At 61.7% G+C, this 17899-nt stretch overlaps 1 protein-coding gene across 1 annotated transcript in view; it reads right to left on the bottom strand.

The window, feature by feature from the left end:
- Nucleotides 1-5839: 5839 nt before the first annotated feature.
- The window catches only part of SND1 (staphylococcal nuclease and tudor domain containing 1), a 100266-nt gene continuing 88206 nt past the window's right edge, over nt 5840-17899 (bottom strand). Inside the window, exons 17-24 of the mRNA XM_069882302.1 lie at nt 12509-12697; nt 11419-11560; nt 10406-10529; nt 10227-10296; nt 9015-9128; nt 7581-7784; nt 6752-6796; nt 5840-6056 (exon numbers count right to left, since the gene is read on the bottom strand). Coding sequence (XP_069738403.1) covers nt 5991-6056; nt 6752-6796; nt 7581-7784; nt 9015-9128; nt 10227-10296; nt 10406-10529; nt 11419-11560; nt 12509-12697 — 954 coding nt within the window. The 3' untranslated portion in view covers nt 5840-5990. The remainder of the gene's footprint in view (nt 6057-6751; nt 6797-7580; nt 7785-9014; nt 9129-10226; nt 10297-10405; nt 10530-11418; nt 11561-12508; nt 12698-17899) is intronic.

Here is a 17899-nt window from a genome sequence, read left to right as displayed (position 1 = left end):
GGAGAGGATGGAGATGGACAGAGGGGATGGAGATGGACAGAGGTGGATGGATGGGACGGAGATGGATGGAGGACATGGAGATGGACAGAGGGAACAGAGGGGATGGATGGGATGGAGATGGATGGAGGGGATGGAGACGGATGGAGGGGACAGAGATGGACAGAGGGGACAGAGATGGACAGAGGGGATGGAGATGGGTGGAGGGAATGGGGATGGACAGTGGGGATGGAGATGAATGGAGGGGACGGAGATGGACGGAGATGGATGGAGGAGATGGAGATGGATGGAGATGGATGGACGGAGGGGATGGAGATGGACAGAGGTGGATGGATGGGACGGAGATGGATGGAGGACATGGAGATGGACAGAGGGAACGGAGGGGATGGATGGGATGGAGATGGATGGATGGGATGGAGATGGATGGAGGGGATGGAGGTCATGGAGAGGACAAGGGACTGAGATGGACAGAGGGGATGGAGGTGACCGAGATGGATGGATGGGACGGAGATGGATGGAGGGGATGGAGATGATGGAGGGGCCGGAGGGGCCAGAGCTGGATGGAGAGGCCAGAGGGGCCAGCGCCCTGCAGCCTGGGGGGTCCCCCAGCCCCCTCGTCCTCCCCACTGCACCCCAGGGCCGGGGGTCCCGGCGGGGGGGACACACGCGGGTCCCTCCAGAGGCAGCCAGGACAGTTTTGGGGGCACGGGCGGGGGGGGGGGGGGCTGGGGGAGGAGGTGGGGGACCCCCGGTTGGAGGAGTCTGGGGGGGCAGCCCAGGAATCCCGGGGGCGCAGGGATTTGGGGGGCAGAGGGGATGGGAATTTGGGGTGTGGGGGTGCACGAGGATTTGGGGTACAGGGGGATTTGGGGGGGGCACAAGGATTTGGGGTGCAGGGAGCACATAGATTTGGGGTACAGGGGGCCCAGGGATTTGTGGGTGCAGGGGGGATTTGGGGGGGGGGCAGGAGGGGCCGGGGGGGGGCAGGGTGCTTGGGCGGGGGGGGGTGCTGGCTGGGATCCCCGGGGATTTTGGGGGGCTGGGGGGGTTCTGGGGTCTGGGGGGGTCCCGGGGGGGCACCGAGGGGAGGGAGAAAGGGGGGTCTGCCCCCCCCCCCAATTCCTACATGTGCTGGGGGGGGGTGGGAGGGGGGTTAGAGTGAGGGGGGGGTCCCAGGGGGATCCTGGAAGGGGGGGGGGGCAAGGACATCCCTGGGGGGGGCACACAGGGGGATCCCCCCCCAAATTCCTGTGCTGGGGGGTGCAGGGGGGATTCCTGGAAAGGGGAGGGGTGCAGGGGGGGAGCGTGGGGGGGACAAGGGGTGGGGGTGGGGGGCACACAGGGGGATCCCTTCCCACCCCCCCCTCCCCTCCCCATTCCTACCTGTTCCGGGGGGGTCCCTATTCCGGGGGGGACCCGTGGGGGGTTCCGAGAGGGTTCCGGGGGGGCCCCTGTGCCGGGGGGTCGCGGTTCCGGGGGGTCTCAGTTCCGGGGGGGTCCCGGGGGGGGTTCGGGGGGGTCGGGGGGGGTCCAGGGGGTCCCGGGGGGTCCCGGGGGGGGTTCGGGGGGGGGTCCGGCCCCTCCCGCGCGCTCGGGCCGCATTGAGGTCCCTGCGTCACCGGGTTCCCCTGGAAACACGCGGGAGCTAAAAATAGCGGGGGGGGAGGGGAGGGGAGGGACAGACAGACAGACAGACAGACACCCCGTGGGGACAGGGGGACAGAGACACCCCCCCCCCCCACCATGGGGACACAGGGACAGGGGGACAAGGGGACGGTGATTGGACTGGGATGGACTGGGATAGACTGGGAGGGAATGGTTGGAATGGGGTGAACTGGGATGGACTGGGAGGGACTGGGAGGGAATGGGAGGGACTGGTTGGACTGGGATGGACTGGGATGGGGTGGTTAGACTGGGATAGGGTGATTGGACTGGGATGGACTGGGAAGGACTGGTATGGGGTGGTTAGACTGGGATGGACTGGGATGGAATGGTTAGACTGGGATGGACTGGGATGGAATGGTTAGACTGGGATGGACTGGGAGGGAATGGTTGGACTGGGATGGACTGGGGGGGAATGGTTGGACTGGGATGGACTGGGATGGGGTGATTGGAGTGGGATGGACTGGGATGGAATGGTTGGACTGGGTGGACTGGGATGAAGTGGTTGGACTGGGATGGGATGGTTACACTGGGATGGGGTGGTTGGACTGGGATGGACTGGAATGGGATGGCTGGATGGGAATGGGGTGGCTGGACTGGGACAGACTGGGATAGGGTGGTCGGACTGGGATGGACTGGGATGGAATGGTTGGACTGGGATGGAATGGTTGGACTAGGATGGTTGGGCTGGGATGGACTGGTGGGACTGGTGGGACTGGGATGGACTGGGAGGGAATGTTCGGACTGGTGGGACAGGCGGGACTGGGATGGTGGGACTGGGATGGTGGGACTGGTGGGACTGGGATGGACTGGTGGGACTGGACTGGTGGGACTGGGCTCGGAGCGGCCGCTGGGGGTCGCTCTTTCCCCGCTGTCGGAACCCGCTGCGGCCCCAGTGCCGCCCAGTACAGCCCAGTACAGCCCAGTACAGCCCGGTGCCACCAGTACTGCTCAGCACAGCCCAGTGCAACCCAGTACAGCCCAGTACCTCCCACTTCAGTCCAGTATAACCAGTATAACTGCCCAGTACAGCCCAGTACCTCCCAGCACAGCCCAGTACAGCCCAGTATCTCCCAGTACCTCCCAGTACAGCCCAGTACCTCCCAGCACAGCCCAGCACCTCCCAGTATGGCCCAGTACTGCTCAGCACAGCCCAGTGCAACCCAGTAGAGACCAGTACCTCCCACTGCAGTCCAGTATAACACAGTACAGCCCAGTACAGCCCAGTACTGCCCAGCACCTCCCAGTACAGCCCAGCACCACCCAGTACCTCCCAGTTAGCCCAGCACCGCCCAGTACCTCCCAGTACCTCCCAGTACCTCCCAGTACATCCCAGTACTGGTGCCACCCAGTATGGCCCAGTACAGCCCAGCACCACCCAGCACAGGCCAATACTGCCCAGTACAGCCCACAGGGTCCCCTGCCTTGGGGGGCTCTGGTGTCCCCTGGCTGGTGGTACTGGGAACACTGGGGACCCTTGGATTCTCCAAGATCTCCAGGAACCCAGAAAAGACCCTCAGAACCCCTCTGAGATACCCTGAAGACCCACCAAAGGCTCCAAGAACTGCTCTGAGATACCCTCAAGACCCCCAGGAACCCATCAAAGACCCCCAGAACCCCCCTCAAAACCCATCAAAGCCCACCAGACCCCCCTCGAGATACCCCAAGACCCCCAGGATCCCACCAAAGACCCCCAGAACCCCCCTTAAAACCCATCAAAGCCCACCAGACCCCCTTTGAGATACCCCAAGACCCCCAGGAACCCACCAAAGACCCTCAGAACCCCTCAGAGATACCCTGAAGACCCATCAAAGACTCCAAGAACTGTTCTGAGATACCCTCAAGACCCCCAGGAACCCATCAAAGACCCCCAGAACCCCCCTCAAAACCCATCAAAGCCCACCAGACCCACCTTGAGATACCCCAAGACCCCCAGGAACCCATCAAAGACCCCCAAATCCCACCAAAGACCCCCAGAACCCCCCTCAAAACCCATCAAAGCCCACCAGACCCCACCTTGAGATACCCCAAGACCCCCAGGAACCCATCAAAGACCCCCAAATCCCACCAAAGACCCCCAGAACCCCCCTCAAAACCCATCAAAGCCCACCAGACCCACCTTGAGGTACCCCAAGACCCCTAGGAACCCATCAACCCAGGAGCCCCCCCCCCATGGCCCAGGGCCACCTTCCCACCCCCACTCCCAGCTCTTCCATTAATTACGATCGTTGGTCGGCGTTAATTATTGAACCTGGCGCTCTGCTGTAATTGGGTTCCGACTCAATTAGCGCCACCCTATAATTAGCCCCTCGGGAACACGGGTGACCCCACCCCCACCCCCAATCTCAGCCGTCGATCAATGCCGCTGGGGACACCGAGGACGGGGCCACCACCCAGGGGCCCTTCACTGGTGTCCCCGTGGATGGAGACAGCGTCTCCGGGGCTTGGGACGGGGTTGGGGACCCTCCGCGGGGCGGCCCAGACTGCATGGGGGGCAAGGGTTGGGTCCCAGGACTGGGGTCGAGGGTCGAGATCCATGGGTAGAACCAAGGTTGGGATCCAGGGTTGAGATTCATGGGTTGGGACCCAGGGTTGAGATCAATGGTTGAGTTCCAGGATCAGGATCCATGGGTGGAACCAGGGTTGGGTCCCAGGACTGAGATCCATGGGTTGGGTCCCAGGATTGGGGTCCAGGTTTGAGATCCCAGAGTTGAGATCTATGGGTTGGACCCAAGGTTGAGACCCATGGGTTGGAACCTGGGGTTTGGGTCCAGGTTTGAATCCAGGACTGGGATCCAGGGTCGAGATCCATGGGTAGAACCAAGGTTGGGATCCAGGGTTGAGACCCAGGATTGAGTCCCAGGGTCAGGATCTGTGGGTAGAACCAAGGTTGGGTCCCAGGGCTGAGATCTGTGGGTTGGGTCCCAGGACTGGGGTCCAGATTTGAGATCCCGGAGTTGAGATCTATGGGTTGGAACCCGGGGCTTGGGTCCAGGTTTGGAATCCAGGTTTGTGTCCCAGGACTGGGATTCAGGGTCGAGATCCATGGGTAGAACCAAGGTTGGGACTCCAGGTTGAGATCGAGGGTTGGATCCCAGGAACGAGGTCCAGGGTTGAGACCCAGGGTTGAGTCCTGGGATCAGGATCCGTGGGTGGAACCAGGGTTGGGTCCCAGGGCTGAGATCTGTGGGTTGGGTCCCAGGATTGGGGTCCAGGTTTCAGATCCCAGAGTTGAGATCTATGGGTTGGACCCAAGGCTGAGACCCATGGGTTGGAACTTGGAGTTTGGGTCCCAGGACTGGGATCCAGGGTCAAGATCCATGGGTAGAACGAAGGTTGGGTCCCAGGGTTGAGATCAAAGGTTGAATCCCAGGACTGGGGATTTTGAGACCCAGAGTTGAGTCCTGGGATCAGGATCCATGGGTGGAACCAAGGTTGGCTCCCAGTACTGGGGTCCAGGTTTGAGATCTATGGGTTGGACCCAAGCTTGAGACCCATGGGTTGGAACCTGGGGTTGGGTGCAGGTTTGGGTCCCAGGACTGGGCTCCAGGTTTGGAACCCAAGGTTGAGATCCATGTTTGGATCCAGGGTTGGGATCCAGGGTTGAGATCCCTGTGTGGAATCAAGGTTGGGTTCCAGTGAGGAGACCCATGGGTGGAACCAAAGTTGAGCCCCAGTGATGGGTTGGGATCCATGGTTGGGTCCCAGGACGCTCCCCCTAGATCATCTCCCCCTCCTAGAAGGTCCCAGGGTTGGGATCCAGGGTTGGTCCCAGGCTTGAGATACCTGGATGGAACTAAGGTTGGGTCCTAGGATTGAGAGCCATGGTTGGGTCTCAGTGATGGGTCCCAGGATGCTCCCCAGAGACCACCTCCCCCTCCTAGAAGGTCCTAGGGTTGGGATCCATGGTTGAGATCCATGGGTGGAACCAAGGTTGGATCCCAATGATGGATTCCATGGTTGGGTCCAGGATTGAGATCCATGGTTGGGCCCCAGTGATGGGTCCCAGGATGCTCCCCAGAGACCACCTCCCCCTCCCAGAAGGTCCCAGGATTGGGATCCAGGGTTGGGATCCACGGTTGGGTCCCAGTGATGGAATCCATGGTTGGTTCCCAGGGTTGGTTTCCATGGTTGGTCCCCAGGTGGGTGGCAGGAACCCCTCCAGGAAGCCCCCGACGCCAACGTTCCACTACATTTATTGGGCCTCGAAGCTTTAAATACAGCCCGGGGGGGCGTGGGGGGGACACGGGACGGAGAGGGGGGCTTGGGGAGCTGGGGTGCCCCCCCCGGCCCCCCAGGCGGGACACGGTGGGGAGGGGGCTCCGGGTCCCTCAGCGGCCGTAGCCGAACTCGTCGGCATCGTCGGCGCGGAAGTCGCCGTAGCGCCAGAGGTTGAGCTGCAAGAGATGGGGGGCGGTCAGAACCGGAGGGACCCCGGATTGATGGGGGGAATCCGGAGTCACCCCAGAAATAGGGGGGGTGAATCCAGATTAACTCCAGAAATAGGGGCCCTGGATCCAGAGTGACCCCAGAAATAGGGGGGGGTGAATCCAGAGTGACCCCAGAGTTGGGGTCCCACACCCAGAGTGACCCCAGAAATAGGAGGGGTGAATCTGGAGTGACCCCAGAAATAGAGGGGTGAATCCAGAGCGACCCCAGAAATAGGGGGGCTGAATCCAGAGTGACCCCAGAGTTGGGGTCCCACACCCAGAGCGACCCCAGAAATAGGGGGGCTGAATCCAGAGTGACCCCAGAGTTGGGGTCCCACACCCAGAGCAACCCCAGAAACAGGGGGGGGTGAACTGGATTAACTCCAGAAATGGGGGCCCTGAATCCGGAGTGTCCCCAGAAATAGGGGGGGTGAATCCAGAGCGACCCCAGAAATTGGGGGGGTGAATCCAGAGTGACCCCAGAGTTGGGGTCCCACACCGAGAGCGACCCCAGAAATAGAAGGGGTTAATCTGGAGTGACCCCAGAAATAGGGGGGTGAATCCGGAGTGACCCCAGAAATAGGGAGGTGAATCCAGAGTGACTCCAGAAATGGGGGGGTTAATCGGGAGTGACTCCAGAGTTGGGGTCCCCCCAGTCTCACCCGTGCGCTCTTCGCCGTCTCCTGGGCGTTCAGGTACTCGGTGATCTGAGGGGGCAGGAGGTGGGTCACCCGGGGACCCCCGGCACCCCCTTATTCCCCAGATCCCTCCCACCACCTCCCAGTTCCCCTCATCCCCTCCCAGTTCCCCCCCCGAATCCCCCAGTCCCTCCCATCACCCCCCGTCCCCTCCCAGCCCCCCCATCCATCCCAGTTCCCCCTCTTAGTCCCCTCCCAGATCCCCCCATCTCTTTCCAGCGCCCCCATCCTTCCCAGTTCCCCCTCCTAGTCCCCTCCCAGATCCCCCCATCTCCTCCCAGTGCCCCCCATCCTTCCCAGTTCCCCCTCCCAGTCCCCTCCCAGTGCCCCCCGTCCCCTCCCAGTGCCCCCCATCCCCTCCCAGCGCCCCCATCCTTCCCAGTTCCCCCTCCCAGTCCCCTCCCAGTGCCCCCCGTCCCCTCCCAGTGCCCCCCATCCCCTCCCAGCGCCCCCATCCTTCCCAGTTCCCCCTCCCAGTCTCCTCCCAGTGCCCCCCATCCCCTCCCAGTGGCCCCCCATCCTCTCCCAGCCCCTCCATCCGTCCCAGTTCCCCCTCCCAGTCCCCTCCCAGTGCCCCCCATCCCCTCCCAGCGCCCCCATCCATCCCAGTTCCCCCTCCCAGTCTCCTCCCAGTGCCCCCTATCCCCTCCCAGTGCCCCCCATCCTTCCCAGTTCCCCCTCCCAGTCCCCTCCCAGTGCCCCCCATCTCCTCCCAGTGCCCCCCATCCCCTCCCAGCCCCCCCATCCGTCCCAGTTCCCCCTCCCAGCGCCTCCCAGTGCCCCCAGCACGTACCACCTTCTGGAACTGCCTCTCCTTGCGCGCCTCCACCATGACGAGCCCCTCCTTGACGAGCCCCAGCCCCACGTCGCTCTTGGAGTCGGCGAACTGGAGGGTGACGTGGGGGCAGCCGGGGCCCAGCAGCTCCACGTTCAGCAGGCACTGGGTGTTCTGGATGTCCCTCACCACGCTGTCCACCGCGTCCGCCCGCGCCTCCTCCTGCGGCGCCCACACCACTGCTCCCAGCAGCTCCCAGTGCTCCCAGCAGCTCCCAGTCATCCCAGCAGCTCCCAGCAGGCCCATCATCTTCCAACCATCTCATCATCTTCCAGTCACCCCATCATCTTCCAGTACTCCCAGCACATCCCAGTGCTCCCATCACATCCCAGCGCTCCCATCATCTTCCAATCGTCTCATCATCTTCCAGTGATCCCATCATCTTCCAGTGCTCCCAGCACATCCCAGTTATCCCATCACCTCCCAGTGGTCCCATCACCTCCCAGTGGTCCTGCCACATCCCAGTGGTCCCATCATCTTCCAGTCACCCCATCAGCTCCCAGTCATCCCATCAGCTCCCAGTCATTCCATCATCTCCCAGTGCTCCCATCAGATCCCAGTGCTCCCATCACCTTCCAGTGCTCCCATCATCTTCCAATCATCTCATCTTCCAGCCCCCACCATCGTCTTCCAGTCATCCCATCATCTTCCAGTGCTCCCATCATCTTCCAGTCACCCCATCACCTCCCAGTGCTCCCATCATCTCCCAGCGCTCCCATCATCTTCCAATCATCCCATCATCTTCCAGTGCTCCAGCACATCCCAGTCATCCCACCACCTCCCAGCGCTCCTGCCACATCCCAGTGCTCCCATCACCTCCCAGTGCTCCCATCATCTTCCAATCATCTCATCATCTCCCAGTCATTCCATCATCTCCCAGTGCTCCCATCAACTTCCAATCATTCCATCACCTCCCAGCCCTCCCATCACCTGCCAGTCCCTCCCATCATCTCCCAGTGCTCCCATCATCTTCCAATCATCTCATCATCTTCCAGTCATCCCATCATCTTCCAGTGCTCCCATCACCTTCCAATCATCTCATCTTCCAAACTCCCCCATCATCTTCCAGTGCTCCCATCATCTCCCAGTCCCTCCCATCGCCTCCCAGTGCTCCCATCAGCTCCCAGTCCCTCCCATCATCTCCCAGTGCTCCCATCATCTCCCAGTCATCCCATTGCATCCCAGTGCTCCCATTAGATCCCAGTCCTCCCATCATCTCCCAGTGCTCCCATCATCTTCCAATCATCTCATCATCTTCCAGTCATCCCATCACCTCCCAGTCATCCCATCATCTCCCAGTGCTCCCATCACCTCCCAATCTTTCCCATCAAGCTCCCAGTGCTCCCAGCAGCTCCCAGTTCCCCCCCACTGCCCCCCAGTCCCCGTACTCACGTCCTGGGGCACCTGGATGAAGGCGAACCTGTACTCGGTGGCCTGGGCGGGGAGGACGCGGGTGCTGAAGGGCGGGGGCAGCGCCGCCAGCCGCGAGGCCGGGAGCGTCTCCTTCTGCGGGGGGACAACCGACCGCGGCTGAGGGGACACCCGGGGGCTCCACGGGGTCAGAACCAGGGGGGAACCCAGGGGTGGTGGGATCTCATGGTGGGCTCCGTGATATCAGCGTTGGGAGGGAACCCAGGGGTGGTGGGATCTCATGGTGGGCTCCGTGATATCACTGTTGGGAGGGAACCCAAGGGTGATGGGATCTCATGGTGGGCTCCATGATATCAGCGTTGGGAGGGAACCCAGGGGTGGTGGGATCTCATGGTGGGCTCCGTGATTGATATCAGCACTGGGAGGGGACCCAGGGGTGATGGGATCTCATGGTGGGCTCCGTGATATCAGCGCTGGGAGGGGACCCAGGGCTGATGGGATCTCATGGTGGGCTCCGTGATATCAGCGTTGGGAGGGAATCCAAGGGTGATGGGATCTCATGGTGGGCTCCGTGATATCAGCGTTGGGAGGGGACCCAGGGGTGATGGGATCTCATGGTGGGCTCCATGATACCAGCGTTGGGAGGGGACCCAGGGGTGATGGGATCTCATGGTGGGCTCCATGATACCAGTGTTGGGAGGGGACCCAGGGGTGATGGGATCTCATGGTGGGCTCCGTGATATCAGCGTTGGGAGGGGACCCAGGGGTGGTGGGATCTCATGGTGGGCTCCGTGATATCAGCGTTGGGAGGGGACCCAGGGCTGATGGGATCTCATGGTGGGCTCCATGATATCAGCATTGGGAGGGGACCCAGGGCTGATGGGATCTCATGGTGGGCTCCGTGATTGATATCAGCGTTGGGAGGGAACCCAGGGGTGGTGGGATCTCATGGTGGACTCCGTGATATCAGCGTTGGGAGGGGACCCAGGGCTGATGGGATCTCATGGTGGGCTCCGTGATATCAGCGCTGGGAGGGAACCCAAGGGTGATGGGATCTCATGGTGGGCTCTGTGATACCAGCGTTGGGAGGGGACCCAGGGGTGGTGGGATCTCATGGTGGGCTCCGTGATACCAGCGTTGGGAGGGGACCCAGGGGTGGTGGGATCTCATGGTGGGCTCCCCGCACGGCTGGACGTGGAGGTCCCCCTGTGGCCCCCCTGGGGCGACACTCACGTTGCCGTAGTCGATGTAGAAGATGTGGACTTTGGCTGGTGACTCCACCTTCTCCACCCGGGCCCGGTACCTGAGGAGCACGATGGGGTGGGGGGTCACCCCCAAGCACCCCCTCGGCATGGGGCAGCCGCGCCCCACGGCCCCTCACGGGGTTGGGGGGGGTGGGACCTCCTGCTCACCACTCTCCATCGACGAACTTGGCGATGCAGAAGTCCCCGCGGCGCGGGGCGTAGGCGCCTTCCACCGGAGGGTGGTTGCCCACCTCGGCTCGCATGTTCTCCATCAGCTTCTCCAGCTGCGCCCCTGCAGACAGGGACAACGGCCGTGGGACGGCTCTGCCTGGGGACAGCTCTCCATGGACAGCTCTCTGCGGCCAGATCTCCATGGGGACAACCCTCCATGGGGACAACTCTGCATGGGGACAACTCTCCATGGGACAACTCTCCATGGGGACAACTCTCCATGGGGACAAACCTCCATGAGAACAACTCTCTGTGGGGACAACTTCCATGGCCAGCTCTCCATGGGGCCAACTCTCCATGGCCAACTCTCCATGGCCAACTCTCCATGGGGCCAACTCTCCATGGGGCCAACTCTCCATGGCCAACTCTCCATGGGGACAACTCTCCATGGGGCCAACTCTCCATGGCCAACTCTCCATGGGGACAACGCTCCATGGGACAACTCTCCACGGGACAACTCTCCATGGGACAACTCTCAACGGGGACAACTCTCCATGGGGACAACTCTCCATGGGGACAACTCTGCATAGGGCCAGGTCTCCATGGGGACAACTCTCCATGGGGCCTACTCTCCATGAGGACAACTCTGCACGGGGACAACTCTCCATGGGGACAACTTCCATGGCCAGCTCTCCATGGGACAACTCTCCATGGGGACAACTCTCCATGGGGACAACTCTGCACGGGGACAACTTTCCATGGGGACAACTCTCCATGGGGACAACTTCCATGGCCAGCTCTCCATGGGACAACTCTCCATGGGGCAACTCTCCATGGGGACAACTCTCCATGGCCAGCTCTCCATGGGCCAGCTCTCCATGGGACAACTCTCCATGAGGACAACTCTCCATGAGGACAACTCTCCATGGTCAACTCTCCAAGGGCCAACTCTCCAAGGGCCAACTCTCTGTGGGGCCAACTGTCCACAGGGACCCAGCCCGTGGCCGTACCCGTCTCCACGTCCTGCACGTAGAAGTGGAGATCATCCGTGATCTCTGTCACGAAGACAGGTTTGTAGTTGGCCGTGCGCTCCTTCTCCTCCAGCACTGGCACCACCTCCTCCACCGGGGCCTCCTCGTAGTGGGACCACACCTGGATTGGGGACACAAACACGCGGGTTGGGGGACCCCATGGTCACGCTTGAAGCCACCAGCAAGAGGATGAAGGCACCAGCAACTGGAGAGTCCCTGGCACCCAGGAGCCTTGAGCCTTGGGTCGGGGATGTCCCTTGGGGTGGGGACACCTCTCGCCATGCGGACAGCTCCTAGGCTGAGGACATCCCTTGGGGTGGAGACATCTCTTAGGGTGAGGACATCTCTTGGGGTGAGTATGTCTCTTGGGGTGGAGAGATCTCCTGGGCTGGGGACAACCCTTCCCATGGAGACATCCCTTGAGGCGAGGACACCTTTTGGGGTGGGAACATCCCTTGGGGTTGAGACGTCTCTTCAGACGGTGACATCTCTTGGTGTGGTGACATCCCTTGGGTTGGTGACATCTCTTCATATGGAGACACGCCTTGAGGCGAGGACACCTCTTGGGGTGGGAACATCTCTTCAGATGATCTGGTGACACCTCTTGGGGTGAGTACGTCCCTTGGGGTGGAGACGTCTCTTGCCATGGGGACATCTCCTGGTGTAGGGACGTTCCTTGGGCTGGGGACAACCCTTCCCATGGAGACATCCCTTGAGGCGAGGACGCCCCTTGGGGTGGGGACATCTCTTGCCACGGGGACATCTCTTAGAGCGAGGTCATCTCCTGGCATGGGGACGTCCCTTGGGGTGGAGACATCTCTTCAGATGACCTGGTGACATCTCTTGGGGCGAGTACGTCCCTTGGGGTGGAGAGATCGCTGGGGCTGGGGACAACCCTTCCCAAGGAGACTCCCTTGAGGCGAGAACGTCTCTTGGGGTGGGGATACTTCTCGCCATGAGGACACCCCTTGGGCTGGGGACGTCTCTTGGCACGGGGACACCCTCGGGGTGGTGACATCTCTAGGCGGGGGACACTCTCAGGGTGGGGACACCCCCGCCCCACGCTCACCTTCTCCTTCTTCTGCTTGGCGGCGTCCTCGGCGGCCAGCAGGGCCTTGTAGTAGGGGCTGCGCTCGGCGGTGAAGTGAACCTTGGAGAGGGCGTGTTCCACCAGGGCCACCGACAGGTTGACGCCCTCGATGTGCAGCCACCCGATGAAGTTCCCCGCCTTGTCCATGCTCTCCACCTCCACCTCCACCTGCGGCACCACGAGGGGACGGGGTCAGCATCCACCCCCGGCCCCTTCCCACCAACCCACTCGGCCACCAGCTCGGGTTCTCCGAGCTCCACCAGCCACCGGCGTCAACACTGGGATAGGACGGAGATGGATGCGTGTGGAGCATCTCAGCAGGGAAAAGCCACCGAACGCAGGGTCTGGGAGGCAGCGTGCTCCTCGTTAACCTCAGTGGAACCCGTCTTGGCCCCATGGAGACCAACTCAGCCCCATGGAGACCAACTCTGCCCCATGGAGACCAACTCAGCCCCATGGTGACCAACGCAGCCCCATGGAGACCAACGCAGCCCCATGGAGACCAACGCAGCCCCATGGAAGGCAACTCAGCCCCATGGAGACCAACTCTGCCCCATGGAGACCAACTCTGCCCCACGGAAGCCATCTCTGATGCCACCACGCAGGAGGCGCCGCAGATGAAGCCCCCAGGACCAGCCTTGCCCACCATCCCAGGCCAGATCCAATCCCAGTGGCCAATCCCGCTCTCCGGGGCACACAAAGGCCCTTTGAGAGCCGCGCGGGGCAGCGAGCCAGGGCTCCGGCACGCGCCCGGCATCCCGATCAGGAGAAGGAGCCGGAGGCCCTGGAGCCGCCTCTCTCCGGGAGCGCTGGAGCCCGAGGAGCCGTGTCCGACCGCCCGACCACGGCCTGGGCACCGGGCAACCAGGGACGGGCCCCGGGGCTCGGGGATTGGGTGGCCTGGGACGCGGAGGGGTGGTGGGTCCCATGCCAGAGGGGGATTCCCACCCTGGGCATCCCAACCCATCCCACCTTGGGAATCCTAACCCCCCCTGGGCATCCCATCCCTTCCTGGGCATCTCATCCCACCCTGGGCATCCCATCCAACCCCAGCAAGGCATCGCATCCCATCCCATCCCATCCATGGCATCCCATCCCATCCCATCCCATCCATGGCATCCCATCCCATCCCATCCCATCCCACCCCATCCCATCCCATCCCATCCCATCCCATCCCATCTGATCTCCATCTCCACCCCTACCTCCATCTCCACCCTATCTCCATCCCATCCCATCCCATCCCGTCCCACCCCTGCGCCGTGGGGTGATGCTCCACTCCTGGGGGTCCCCATCCCAATCCCAGGGGTCCCCAATCTCACCCTTGGGAGGTCCCTGTCCCAATCTTGGGGGTCCCGATTCCACTTCTGAGGTGCCCATCCCTCTCCTTGGGGGTCTCCCTCCAACTCTTGGGGTCCCCATTCCACTTCCAAAGGGTCCCCATCCCACTCCTGGGGGGTCCCATCCTGCTCCTATGGTTCCCATCTCACTGTGGGGGTCCCCATCCCACTCTTGGGGTCCCCATCCCCCCCTCCGGCCCCTCTCCACCCTAAAATAGGGCTGGGGGGGGGGGTCCCCACACCCCATCAAATCCCTATAGACAACCCCGCTCCCCCCAGGTCTTAATTGTATCATACACCAGAGAATCCACAAATAATTAGGGTGAGATTGACTCCCCCCAAAAGCATCTCCCAGGGTTCATGACCCCCCCGGGCCCCCCTCATTGCAAACTTGGGGGGCCAGGACCCCCCCCCCGGCGCTGCTGGCATCCCAAGTCGTGTGTGATCCCCCCCCCCGCCCCGTTGTCCTCGTTATCTATTAATTAAACCTCGGCTGATCTGGGACGGTGCTGCCGATGGCAAAATGGGGGGGGGGGGGCAATGAGCATGGGGGGCCCTGGGGGGGGGCACAGCCCCACAGGACCCCCCCCCCAACCCCACTCCACTCCCCCCGGGTTCATTACCAGGCCAGCACTAATTGTCCAACCCACAGCTCTGGGGGGACAGCAGATTTGGGGTCCCAGGGACCCCCCTCAATGGAACATCAAATTTGGGGTCCTGGGACCACCCCTCCTCAGTGGGGACTGGGGTCTGTGGGACCCCCCCTCAATAGAACATCAGATTTGGGGTCCTGGAACCCCCTTCCTCATTGGGGACTGGGGTCTGTGGGACCCCCCCTCAATAGAACATCAGATTTGGGGTCCTGGGATCCCCCCTCATTGGGGACTGGGGGCTGTGGGACCCCCCCTCAATAGAACATCAGATTCGGGGTCCCTGGGACCCCCCCCTCATTGGGGTCCTGAGGTATCTGGCCCCTCCTCACACCATTTGTGACCCGCCTCAGTGAGGATACTGGATCCTGGGGTCCATGGGACTCCCCTCAGTAAGATCTTGGGGTCCCTGGTCCCCCCCCCTCATTTGTCCCCCCCATTATTGGGGTCTTGGGGTCCCTGGTTCCTCCCCCTCATTTGCCCCCCCCCCCCATTATTGGGGTCCTGGGGTCCCTGGGACCCTCCTCATTTGGCCCCCCCCCTCACTGGGGTCCTGGGGTCCCTGGTCCCTCCCCTGTGAAGGGGGGTGGGAGGTTTGAGGTGAGTTGGGGTCCCTGCCCCCCCTGCCCCCCCATCACCTTCCAGCCACGGCGCTGTCCGTCTGTCCACCTGTCCGTCCATCCTCACCCCACGGAGCCCTCTTCCCCCCACGATTCCCAGAGTGAGGAGGAAGGGGAGGAAGAGGAAGAGAGGAGGAGGAGGAAGAGAGGAAGAGGAGAAGAGAGGAGGAGGAAGAGGAGTTAGAGAGGAAGAAGAAGAAAAGAGGAAGAGGAGAGGAGGATGCAAGGAATGAGAGTAGAGGAAGGGAGGGAGAAAAGGAAAGGAGGAAGAGGAGGAATAGAGGAAGAAGAGGAGGAACAGAGGAGGAGGGAGAGGAGTAAGAGAGGAAGAAGAGAAGGGGAAGTGAAGAGGAGGATGAGAGGAAGATAAGGAATATGAGAGGGAGAAGAGAAGAGAGGGAGAAGAGATGAAGAGGAGAGGAGGAAGACAGGAGGAGGTGAGGAAGAGGAGAAGAGGAAGGGAGGAGGAAGAGAAAAGGAAGAGGAGGAGGAGGAGAAGGAGAGGAAGAAGAGAAGAGGAATGGAGGAAGAGGAGGAGGAGAGGAGAAGGGTGAGTGGAAGAGAGGAGGAGGAGAGGAAGAGGAGGGAGAGAGGAAGAAGAGAAGAGGAATGGAGGAAGAAGAGGAAGAGAAGAGAAGGATGAGGAAGAGGGAGAGGAGGAGAAGAGGAAGGGAGGAAGAAGAGAAGAGGAATGGAGGAAGAGGAAGAGGAGAGGATGAGAAAAGGAGTGGAGGAAGAGGAGAGGAGAAGGATGAGGAGGAGGAGGTGGGAGAGAGGAAGAAGAGGAATGGAGGGAGAGGAGGAGGAGAGGAGAAGGACGAAGAGGAGAGGAAGGGAGGAAGAAGAGAAGAGGAAGGGGGGAAGAGGAGGAGGATGAGGAGAAGGAGGGAGAGTGGAAGAAGAGAAGAGGAAGGGGGGAAGAAAAGAAGAGGAATGGGGGAAGAGGAGGAGGAAAGGAGGAGGGGGAAGAGAGGAAGAGGAGAAGAGGAAGGGAGGAAGAGGAGGAGGAGAGGAGGAGGATGAGGAGGAGAGGAAGGGAGGAAGAAAAGAAGAGGAAGGGGGGAAGAGGAGGAGGAAAGGAGGAGGGGGAAGAGAGGAAGAAGAGAAGAGGAAGGGAGGAGGACAAGGAAGAAGAGAGGGGAAGGATGAGGAGCAGAGAAGGATGAGGAGGAGAAGAGGAATGGAGGAAGAGGAGGAGAAGAAGAGAAGGAGGAGGAGGAGGGAGAGAGGAAGAAGAGAAGAGGCAGGGAGGAGGACAAGGGGGAAGGATGAGGAGCAGAGGAGAAGGAAGAGGAGGAGAAGAGGAATGGAGGAAGAGGAGGAGAAGAAGAGGAGGCAGAGGAGGAGGAGGAGGAGAAGGGGAGGAGGCCGGGAGGGGGCGGCGGCAGCTCCGAACTATCTCGGGGGGGGGGGGGGGGGGGTTGGGTTGGAGAGGAGGGGTTTGAAGGAGGAGGAAGAGGAGGAGGAAGAGGAGGAGGAGGAGGAGGAGGAGGGCGGGATGGCGGCGCGGAGCCCCCCCCCGCCGCCCGGAGCCCCGCGGTGCGTCAGCCCCGACGCGCTGAAGGACAAAAGGATGCGCGGAGCCCCCCGCTTCGCCTCGCCCGCCGCCCGCACCGAGACACCCCCCACCCCGGGACCCCCCCCCGGGACCCCCCCGGCCCGCACCGACCCCCCCACCCCGGGGACCCCAACCCACCCCCCCCCCCCCCACCCCGAAATCGGAGCCCAAACCGACCCCCCCCCCCCCAAATCGGAGCCCAAACCGACCCCCCCCCACCCCAAATCGGATCCCAAACCGACCCCCCCCCCTTCAATCGGAGCCCAAACCGACCCCCCCCCCCTCCAAATCGGATCCCAAACCGACCCCCGCCCCCCCCAAATCGGATCCCAAAGCGACCCCCCCCCCCCTCAAATCCGAATCGGAGCCCCCCCCCCCCCCCCAAAACCGGAGCCCAAAGCGACACCCCCCCCAACCGAACCGACCCCCCCCCCTCTCCGGGACCCCAAATCGGATCCCAAAGCGACCCCCCCCCCCCCCCCAACCGAACCGACCCCCCAATCCAAACCGGACCCCCCCCCCTCCAACCCCAAAACCAACCCCCCCCCCCCAAATCGGACCCCAAACCGACCCCCCCCCCCCAAATCGCATCCCAGAGCGACCCCCCCCCAACCCAAACCCCTCGAACCCCCCCCCGTTTGGATTTTTTCCCCCTTTTTTCGAGGTCCCCCCCCCCCAATCGGTTTTTTCTTGCCCCCCTCGGCTCCTTTCCCCGTTCGGTTGATTTTCGGGGGGGCCGGGGGGGCTGGAGCCGCCGCCGCTGCCGCTTCCATTGCGGGTCCCGTTTTCTTGGCGTTTTTAGCCGCCTTTCCGCCGTTATTCTTCGTTATTTTTTCTTAATTCGCCTTCGGATCTTAATTTTCCTCCTGGATTTTATTTCTCTGGGGTTTGATTCCCCTCCTCAGCCTCATTATCCTCCTCATTCCTATTTCCCTTCCCCTCTTCTCCTTCCCATCTTTTCTTCCCCTTTTTCCCTTCTCGATCTTTGATTTCCCTTCTCCATTTTTCATTTTCCTTTCGGATTTTTCGCTTCTCTTTTCCCATTTTTTTTACCTCCCCGGTTTTTTAATTTTCCTTTCCATTTTTTAATTTCCCTTTTCACTTTTTTTAATTCCCCTTTCCATTTTTTATTTTCCTTTAGACCTTTTTGATCTTTTTATTTTCCTTCCAATCTTTTTATTTTCCTTTCGACCTTTTCATTTTCC

Source organism: Phaenicophaeus curvirostris, unplaced genomic scaffold, assembly GCF_032191515.1.
Source record: "Phaenicophaeus curvirostris isolate KB17595 unplaced genomic scaffold, BPBGC_Pcur_1.0 scaffold_115, whole genome shotgun sequence".
Classification (NCBI taxonomy): domain Eukaryota; kingdom Metazoa; phylum Chordata; class Aves; order Cuculiformes; family Cuculidae; genus Phaenicophaeus; species Phaenicophaeus curvirostris.
This window is presented reverse-complemented; position numbering and strand designations above follow the sequence as displayed.